Genomic DNA, 9991 nt, shown 5'->3' with positions numbered 1-9991 from the left:
ACGAAGCCTTTGGCGATCCTCGCTGCTTGGGCGTGGGTGGGAGGGAAGTAGGCCAAGGATCAAGGCCTTTTCCAATTGGCTCTGAGGAGCAGCAGCTGCTGACGAGTTGGTCTGGCCAAGGTACAAGAGGCCCAGCAGCCGAGCCCAGATCTCCCAGGAGCGGGAAAGCACTGTTTACTCTCTCCTCCTCTTGCCAGCCGATTCCCTGCTCCGGTTGTCCCTGCTGCTGCCAGGATGGTGGTGGAGCTTTACCTCGACCTCCTCTCCCAACCCTGCCGGTCTGTCTTTATCTTTGCTAAGAAAAACAACATCCCCTTTGAGTTCAAGCATGTGGCTCTCATCCAAGGTGAGGCTGGTGGATGGGGCAGGGAGAGTCACAAGATCCTGGGTGCAGTGTCTTGAGTTGAAGGGGCTGGGCGGGGGGCTTATTTGATGGGTGGGGGGCTGGCTTGAACTCCCTGTTTGACTCCGACAAGGATGGATTGAAAGAGAGTCACTCTGAAATGGCAAAGCAAAGCTGACTGGGAAACTGAGAAACCAAGATGACAAAAACTCTATAAAAGAATTGGGGGAAATTATAAGTTATCTAGGAGACCACTTTAAGCAGATGGAAACAAGAGCAGGATTCTGACACACTTGTTGTGTAAAAACATGGATAATATGGTTCAATGTAAAAACCGGAGTAAGACTAGTATGCAGTTGTAGATGCTTAAAATAAGACTCTATAGATGGAATGGGGGGAAGTCGTGAGATTTGGAGAATCTCCACATACAGTATGACTTTATTGATGTTTGTTTGTTTGTTTGTTTGTTTTTAAATGAATTTTATTAGTATTTTCCACACAACAACAACAACACGAAAGATATTTAAAAAAAAATACACAACATGCAAAAATCAACATTCAAAAACTTTTTAAAAACCCAACAAAAACAAAACAACAGAAACAAATCAATGGAAGTCAATGTCTTCTTGTTGTTTTACTGTTTATAATATTAACTTGTAAAATATGATGTGTGTTTATTTGTATTTTTGTTTGTAAAATTAATAAAATTTTGGCGGGGAGGAGAAAGGGTCACTCTCAAGTTGCCTGTTGACTGCTTGACACAGGTTGTCTGAATGGCTGTGCAGACCTTGGAAGGGTTCAGAGATCTCTTTCCGAGCTTTGGGTTCCCTCACAACTTGAGGCTACCGTCGAAGAGGTCTTATTTCCTAACATTTAAAATAGGCTTTCGCTGTTTCCAATAGTTTTCCTTTCAAATCGTTGGGGCCTCTTGGTAAAGGGTGGGTAAGAATTGATTGTTTCCTAATAAAAGCAGCCATGAATTTCATATTTGTGGCACCCAGGAAAGAACCGGTGACTGTTGTAAAACGATTAACTGAATTGCAAGGAGGAGAAACGAGCTTTGCAAAAAGACCCCTGGCTTGTTCCAGTATCTGCCAGGGCACGGCTCATTTCCCCCTCCCTTTTGCCCAAAGCCTGAGCTGCCCAGACGCAGAAGAATTCGCTCTTTGCTGACCTTTGATACTGATGCAAGGCAGACTTGTGTATCGGTGCCTGCTGTGCATTCCCACACCCCAGCATGCTTGGGGCAGATGCCCATCTTCTTCCATCCATTGCCGAGCAATTGGCTTGTTCTCTGCACTGTTCTGATTCTACTTACTTTGTGGGCGTGAAAAAAGATTTATTACCTAAGAGCTGACTTAGGAGAATGACTGACAAGCACACAGCCACTGCCCAGCTGCCCCCCACCTCCCAACCAAAGCAATCCAGTATAGAGGTAAGAGGGAACATGAGTGGGGGGTCAGGTGGGGGTGACCAGCACCCCCCACCCAGGGTGGGTCAAGGCAGGGTCCTGCATCATGGTTCTCATGAGTGAACAGCTGCCTCTTGATTCCTTTTGTCCATCTCTCCAGGGCAAAACAGGACAAAGGAGTTTGGCAAGGTGAATCTGCTGGGGAAAGTGCCCGCCTTGAAGGATGGCGACTTCACCTTGGCAGAGAGGTAAGAAGGACCCACAGCGCTGTTACTTTGTGTGTTTGTGTTGGGGAGTAGCCACACAGGCCCCCTGCAACTTCACTGTGCACCAGATCCTGCTGGAAACCCATAAATCTCTGCTTTCCTCCCTTTGGGGTTTTGTGTTTTTGTTTTCAAGGCCTTAACTAAGTTTATGTTGCAGCCTTTCCTCATAGGGAATTCACTCCATCCCCTTGATAATTTTGGTTGCCTTTTTTCTGGACTTTTTGTAACTCTACAATACCCTTTTTGAGGTTGGGTAACCAGAACTGTTCACAATATTCCAGAAGCGGTCACGCCACAGATTTGTATAACAGCGTTATAATACCGGCAGGTTTATTCTCAATTCCTTTCCTAATGATCACTAGTGTGGAATTTCCTTTCCTCACAGCTGCTGCGCACTGAGACAGTGTCTAAATTATTATTATTAATAATAACAACAACAACTTACATGCTGCCCATCTGACTGGGTTGCCCCAGCCACTCAGGTCCCAACAAAATATTAAAACACAATAAACCATTACGGTTGTACCTCGGCCCCTGAACGCCTTGGGAGTCAAACGTTCTGGCTCCCGAGCGATTGAAAACCGGAAGTGAGCGTTCTGGTTTTCAAACTTTTTTTGGAAGCCGAACATCTGGCGCGGCTTCCGCTATTGTTTCCAGCACACCTGTGCAATCTGAAACCAGTAGAAAGCCACACCTTGGTTTCCATTTCAGAAGTCGAATGGACTTCCAGAACAGATTCTTTTTGACTTCCTAGATGCAACTGTGCAATAAACAAACTTCCCTGAAGGGCTGCCTTCAGATGTCTTCTAAGACTTAAGTCAAAAGTTGTTTATCTGTTTGACATCTCATGGGAGGGCGTTCCACAGGGCAGGCGCCACTATGGAGCATGTCTTCATTGAATTCTTCCCTATGACCACAAAGCCTCATTCTTGATCTGTCACTGTCAGTCCTATAAGCATCTACTGTATGTGTAATTAGAAGAAGAAGAATTATTTAAATGTTTAAATAATTATTTAGGGGACAAGGGCTCAACAAGAAAGACCGGGTTATGTATAGAATGATACCGCATAGAGAAATGCTCCCTGATACCAAGATGAGGGATTCCTTTGGAATTCAGATAGAGAGAATTGATAAGTATAATGATCTGTTGTGAACTTGACGGAAGTGTACAATAGATGAGCTTTCCTGCTTTGGCTCATCTTCCTTTTTCTTTTTCCTTTTTCTTTTTTCTTTCCCACAGTTGCTTATGTTCTGTGCCACGTACTTTGATATTTTTTGTACTTTTTTTTCCATTATTATCATTATTAAGGAATTTTTTTCTGTAATTTTGGTTGTCTCTATTTATATGTATTTGTTTAAAGCAAAATAAAAGTATTCAATTAAAAAAAAATTAGAAGAAGAAAAATCCCCCAACTTGTTTGCATCCGACTGCATCTGTTGTTATTCACTGTTTGTGCCTGCTGATCTTCTTCTCTTTCTTTCCTCTACCCAAACAGCATTGCCATCCTCCTGTACCTAGCAAGGAAATTCAAGACCCCTGACCACTGGTACCCCTCGGACCTGCAGAAGCGAGCCCGCGTGGACGAATATCTATCTTGGCAACACATGACCACGCGAATGTATGGCACCAAAGTGTACCTGGCAAAGGTAAGGGCCGGAACTGCCTCTTGGCCCAGCTGACAATTTACAGAAGAGAAGTCTCTGCTGCAACAAGGGGACCAGAGCTGGGCTTAGTTTTGTGGCCTGTGAATGTATATCTGTTAGAGAGACCCTGCCTGCCCACGAGAGATGAAATGCTGACAGCTGCCATCGTTTTTCCTTCCTCTCACTGCTCACATGGTGATGAGAGGTGAAGAGCCATACCTAGAACGTCTCCGATGTCAATTCCCTCTTGCCCCCTTCTCTGCATAGGCTTTGCTGCCTCTCTTCCTGGGACATCCTGCCCCTCCCGAAAAGGTTGAAGAATTCCTTGAGAGTCTGAAAGAGACCCTGAAGCTGTTTGAGGAGAAGTTCCTCCAGGACAGGCCCTTCATCGCTGGCACAGAAATCTCCTTGGCAGACTTGGTGGCCATTGTAGAAATCATGCAGGTGAGTGCTGGGCGGTGATGAGGTCTGGGGGCCTCTGCGAGGAAATGGCCTTTGGCTCCTGGCGAGGCTGAGGCACCTCATCACTTCCTGCTAGCCAGAGCCGGGTGGGATCACCACATCTCAAAAAGAAGAGGTCAGAGCTGCAAACTGGGAACCCAAGGGACCAGGTGGCTGAACAACAACAACAACAATAGTTTATTATTTATACCCTGCCCATCTGGCTGAGTCTCCCCAGCCACTCTGGGCGGCTCCCAATCAAATGTTAAAAACAATACAACATTAAATATTAAAAACTTCCCTAAACAGGGCTGCCTTCAGATGTCTTTTAAAGATAGGATAACTGCTTATTTCCTTCACATCTGAAGGGAGGGTGTTCCACAGGGTGGGCGCCACTACTGAAGCATCTTTCTCCTTTCTTTCTTTCTTTCTTTCTTTCTTTCTTTCTTTCTTTCTCTCTCTCTCTCTCTCTCTCTCTCTCTCTCTCCTCTCCACCCCTCCACACACACCTGGAGCTTTTTAGTTTAGGAACAAACCAGTGCCAGTCGGGACAGAAGTGTACAAAATTAGGTCTGTTGAAACAGCCTTGCTGTGAATATTTTGCTTTGTGGCAAGTGTTTAGACCAGGGGTCATCAAACATTTTCAGCAGGGGGCCTGTCCACTGCCCTCAGACATTGTGGGGGGGCAGACTATATGGGGGGGAATGAACAAATTCCTATGCCCCACAAATAACCCAGAGATGCATTTTAAATAAAAGCACACATTCTACTCATATAAAAACATGCTGATTCCTGGACCATTCGCAGGCCAGATTTAGAAGGCGATTGGGCTGGATCCAGCCTCCAGGAATTCGTTTGCCTACCCATGGTTCAGACCCTCAAAATATGAACTGTGAAAAAGAGACAGGGATTTAACATTTATTCTTGAGAGAATGAACAAGCAACGTCTTGGTGAATGCAGTTCATGGATTGTTTTGCTCAGAAACCTTGAAATACGAGGTCTCTTTGTTTTCTAACCTCAGGGACCCCAATTGAGACTCTACCTGGATGGCCCTAAACCCACCTGCTCCTTCCCCAACATCCCAGTAGACCCTCCCTCTCTCTCCCACATTCCCTCTATCCAATGAGTCCCCCCACCAATCCAGTCACACTCCAAAACAGGAAGTGTGGGAAGAGAAAAGCGGAAGATTTTCTCTCTTTTGGAACACTAGAAATGGGGTCCTCAGGAGGTAAGGAGAGCCTGGCTGTTGGGTCATGCCAAAGGTGTCTAATTAAGTGTCGTTTTCCCACAGTGGCCAGCCAGAAGCAGGGGCTGGGTGCCACAGAGATGCTACCCCACTCATGATGTATATCCAGCATCTCACTGATCAAAACTGGGTTGCTCATTTTTTTTGGTGCTGGGCTCTCGCTGGAACCAGCCGACTCATGCAAGAGTTTTGTCTGGTTCTCTTGCATGTGCCAACTGACTAGCATGAGAGCAAAAAGCAATCGTATTTTGGTCGGGCGCTCTGGCGCGAGCCAGCTAATTTGCGCCACAGCACAAGACAAAAAACGGGACATTCCAAGATCTCTAATCAGAAGCCGGGATGTCCCACTCAAATCGGGACAGTTGATGGGTATGGTGATGATAGCTGTGGGGCAGATTTCCTTGCACATTTGGCAAGCTCAGACACCTGATTCCCTCCCACCTACCCCCAACAGAAGAACAATGCAGGCACAATGTCTCTTCTTGCCAAACAAATGAAAGCTTGGGAACATTTCTTTTGGCCTTGCTTAAAAAGAAACAGCGTAGCACATTTGCAAGTTCATTCTTCTCCCAGATTCATTCTTCCCAGCTAAGCAACAGGAGTTATTTTCAGCCTCTTAATCCTGAATCCCAAGTCTTTTTTCCCCTTATTTTTTTAAGTAGAAGTGTCAACATCCCATTTCACTTCAAAGGCATATAGCAGGAAGTAGAAATCAATTAGCAATCCAGGTGTTAATAATACTAGCCAGGCAGGCTTTCCAAAATAACTGTTGTTTGTGTTTGATTGTATACCACATACTCATTATCATTTCTAAGCGGTGTTCGTAAAAATGAACCGTACAGATAATTGCATTTTCCACTGAAAGTTCCTCTAAGCATTCTGCTCTAAGGATAAAAATCTGGGGAACCGGGCTCCTCACAGACTGTGAAGACTTCAGTCATGACTTTGCCCTTCTCTGATTCTGCATGGTCAGAATTATTATTATTATTATTATTATTATTATTATTGATTGAATTTATATACCGCACTATGCCTGGGCGTCTCAGGGTGGTTCACAGAATACAATCAAGATATAAAACCACAAAATACATAATAAAAAATAAAAACAACAACCCGGTAAAGGTAAAGGGTTAGGGTTAGGTTCAGTCGTGGCCGACTCTGGAGTTGCGGCGCTCATCTCGCTTTATTGGCCGAGGGAGCTGGTGTTTGTATACAGACAGCTTGTGGGTCATGTGGCCAGCATGACTAAGCCACTTCTGGCAAACCAGAGCAGTGCACGGAAACGCTGTTTACCTTCCCGCCGGAGCGGTACCTTTTTATCTACTTGCACTTTGACGTGCTTTCGAACTGCTAGGTTGGCAAGAGCAGGGACCGAGCAACGGGAGCTCGCCCCGTTGCGGGGATTCGAACCGCCGACCTTCTGATCGGCAAGTCCTAGGCTCTGTGGTTTAACCCACAGCGCCACCCACGTCCCGACAACCCAGTAGCTCCTTAAAAAAAAACACCACATTTGAAAAAGGCATAGGATGTCAATCAGGTCAAGCGAAGGCCTAGTTAAAAAGGAACATTTTTGCCTGGCGCCAAAAGGTGTATAAGGAAGGCTTCAGGTGGACTACCCTGAGGAGAGCATTCCACAGATGGGGAGCCACTGCAGAGAAGGCCCGTTCTCGTGTTGCCACCCTCTGGACCTCTCAAGGAGGAGGCACACAAAGGAAGGCCTCAGAAGAGGATCTCAGGGTCCAGGTAGGTTCATATGGAAAGAGGCGGTCCTTGAGGAATCCAGAGCATTGAGCGGCTGACGAGACCGACGGCATTTTATTTGCATGCGTACAAGCAAATCCTTGTTCATTCTTCCACTTGATAATTCTCTCTGCCCCTCTATCGCTCTTTAGACTCCCCCTCTATCGCTCTTTAGACTCCCAGCATTGAATGGTGGCAGCCCTCTTGAGCAGATGATGGGGCTGCATCCATGCTGAAATAAATAAATTATGGTCTTATGTATATAATAAAGGTTCATAAATGTACCAAGCAAACACGTACATAGATATATAGGCCACATGTCTGAAGCTGCACAGGAGAGCAGCCATGGAGCCATTTTGACTCCCAGGCTGACTAGGTGTATTCTCTGCAAGGTCAAATGGAGGAGCCTCCCCATTGCCTTTTCCTTCACAAATCCTCTTTTAAGGGTATATCTGTGTATGAATAGGTTGAGCCTGTGATCTGGCTCAGGAACTAAGTACTTATCATTACAAAAGACTGGCCAGGCTCCCCCAGGGTATCAATCCAGTAAACATTAACAGGTAACCTGCCAGACAGGAGATAAACAATGACAGCAGAAAAACAACATTCAAATTTCTGTTTTAGACCGCCTTTTCTGTGATGTAGGTAGGATGTATCTGAGGGGTGGTCTTAGGTTACACCCCTTCTGTGATGTATGTATGATGTTTCTGGGGGTCTTGATCTACAGGGTGGCAATTTCAAGTCTTTATAAGGCCTTGCACGCCATTGTTCTGGTTTCCTCCTCCTCTCCTGCATGTGAGGGGAGCACCCTGTTGCAACAGATCAATAAAGATATAGCTTACAAGCTGCTTTGCTTCTCAGTATTCTCTGGATGGCCTCTGGTTTTTTGCTCCGACCAATGGAGAACCTACAAAGGACTCTATGAGGGCTCTTGTGTTCCCCATAAGGGAATAAGGGCAGATTTTCGTTTATTACAGTGCCAAATCACTCTCCTTCTCTTTGCAGCCTGTAAGCGCCGGCTACGACGTCTTTGAAGGTAGACCCAAGCTGGCCGCCTGGCGCTCCAGAGTGGAAGAAGCCGTGGGGAAGGACCTCTTTGCCGAGGCCCACAGGGAGCTCTTCAAAGCCAAGGATGTGACGGAGGATCAACTCCCTCCTGAAATGAGGGAACAAATCAAGCAGCACTTGCTGAAGTATGTGAAGTAAACGCCATTGGGGGGCAGAGTCCCCTCAATAAAGCTCAAGAACCAACCAACACATTTTGGTCTCTTCAAATATAATTGGAGCAGCAACGCTCCCCACCCCGGTGCCACTTCTCCTTATTGTCATCTCTGGGACTCAGGGCTAGTCACCAGGAGAAGAGTTCAGGCCGTGAAGCAGAGGGCCCAGGGGGGTACGGGAACCTTTTGGTCCAATCTCGGAAAGCCTTGTGACTTGGCTCCTTTTCTGGACGACTTCTGGGCAAAAGGAGCCACCCCGCTAGAAATTCTGCCCATTCTTCCATGTCCAGAGAGAGTTGTGGTCCTTCCTGAATCAAAACACTGCATCCATTCCAAAGTCCTAACTGCGAGTGGCCAACTGAGGGGTGGGAGGATCCATCCTGTCCCTCTTTGTGTGTCTTTCCATCTGTGTGAAGAAGACCTTTAGGTAGGTGGACTAGGGAGAAGGTCAAAGAGGATTTCACTTGCTTTACTCTCATTCCTCCACATTGATGGGGCAAGGAGCCTTAGGATAGAGGAAGTCCTCTGTGTGCTGTTTCACCTTATGTGTCTTTCACCCTTGGATCCTTTGTCGTAGACCTGTGCCCCCTCCCTGTACAAGGGGGGTGGGACAGAACTTGCCTTGGCCGCCCACCTAAGGAACAACTACCATGCAGTTAAAGCTGCTAGCTACTACCCAATGATCCTTTTCAAGACCCAACCATGCAAAGAGGGGCAGGATCCTGGTGCTGCTCATTCATCTCTTTCAAGAGCCTGATCCAATAAAGAAAGGGTGCCTTCATTTGGTGCCTCCAGCTGCTCTGGCTGGGCAAGATCATAGTCTTGCCTGGGGGGGGGGGTGTGCTTCTCCATAATGTTGAGAAGTATGTAAATACAACTGTTACTGGGAGGAAGAGATGGGTCTGTATCAGGAACAGGGCTTTTTAATTTGATCATCATCATCATTTTTTTATTTGTATGCCGCCTTTCCACAGTTAAAAAAAACAATGCTTAAGGCGACTTACAGCATGACAAGATTTACATAACTACAAAAGTCATAAACAGCAAATAAACCACATCAAAAAAATACACAACCAAATGGGAAACAATTTCCACATAAATCAAAATCTAAAACTAAGAATACATTGATATCACAGTTTAAAATGACATAGGTAAAAAATACCAGCAATTTAAACCAAACACAAAACAGAGCCCTCTCTGCCCAGCAGTGGCAGCAGTCCTTTATAGAGCCCATCAGGCCCTGCCCTGGGCCAGGTGGTGAGTGGCAGGACTGGGGCCCTCAGGTGCTGAGCAGGGGAGTCCTCCTGGGTGGTAGCTGCAGCAGCAGTTCTTAGAGGCCTGATCCTAAATGAGTGGGAGACGGGAGCAAGCAGTGTGGCAGCCATGTCTGGGAATGACACCAATGATTCAGGATGGGGAAAACTCAAGCGAGACAGCAAAGATATCACAGAAGTTACAGATAGGTAGCCGTGTTGGTCTGCCATGGTCAAAACAAAATAAAAAAAAATTTCTTTCCAGTAGCACCTTAAAGACCAACTGAGTTAGTTCTAGGTATGAGCTTTCGTGTGCATGCACACTTCTTCTTTTGTTGTAAGCGATGGTGTTTTCTGGTCACATCTGTTTGGATTCTGTGGCGGAAGCAGTCAATGTACAAGTCCAGTGTGGTATTGCGTCCATCA

At 46.1% G+C, this 9991-nt stretch overlaps 1 protein-coding gene across 1 annotated transcript; it reads left to right on the top strand.

The window, feature by feature from the left end:
* Positions 1-115: 115 nt before the first annotated feature.
* On the top strand, positions 116-8347 carry LOC309330917 (glutathione S-transferase theta-1-like). The gene is made up of 5 exons (XM_081842868.1): positions 116-346; positions 1915-2002; positions 3517-3667; positions 3932-4108; positions 8098-8347. Exons 1-5 carry the CDS (start codon positions 235-237, stop codon positions 8296-8298), a joined length of 729 nt encoding a protein of 242 aa, XP_081698994.1. The 5' UTR covers positions 116-234; the 3' UTR covers positions 8299-8347.
* The last annotated feature ends 1644 nt before the right edge of the window (positions 8348-9991 follow it).

This window comes from Podarcis erhardii (assembly GCF_964252035.2).
Source record: "Podarcis erhardii genome assembly, chromosome: 15".
Lineage (NCBI taxonomy): Eukaryota > Metazoa > Chordata > Lepidosauria > Squamata > Lacertidae > Podarcis > Podarcis erhardii.
The sequence above is the reverse complement of the archived record's forward strand: the minus strand, read 5'-3'. Positions and strand labels throughout refer to the sequence as shown.

Coding starts and splice junctions, on each gene's coding strand:
- LOC309330917 (XM_081842868.1), top strand. CDS start 235: ATGGTGGTGGAGCTTTACCTCGACCTCCTCTCCCAACCCTGCCGGTCT. Junction 3,668..3,931: donor CCAAAGTGTACCTGGCAAAG/GTAAGGGCCGGA, acceptor TTCTCTGCATAG/GCTTTGCTGCCTCTCTTCCT. Junction 4,109..8,097: donor CCATTGTAGAAATCATGCAG/GTGAGTGCTGGG, acceptor TTCTCTTTGCAG/CCTGTAAGCGCCGGCTACGA.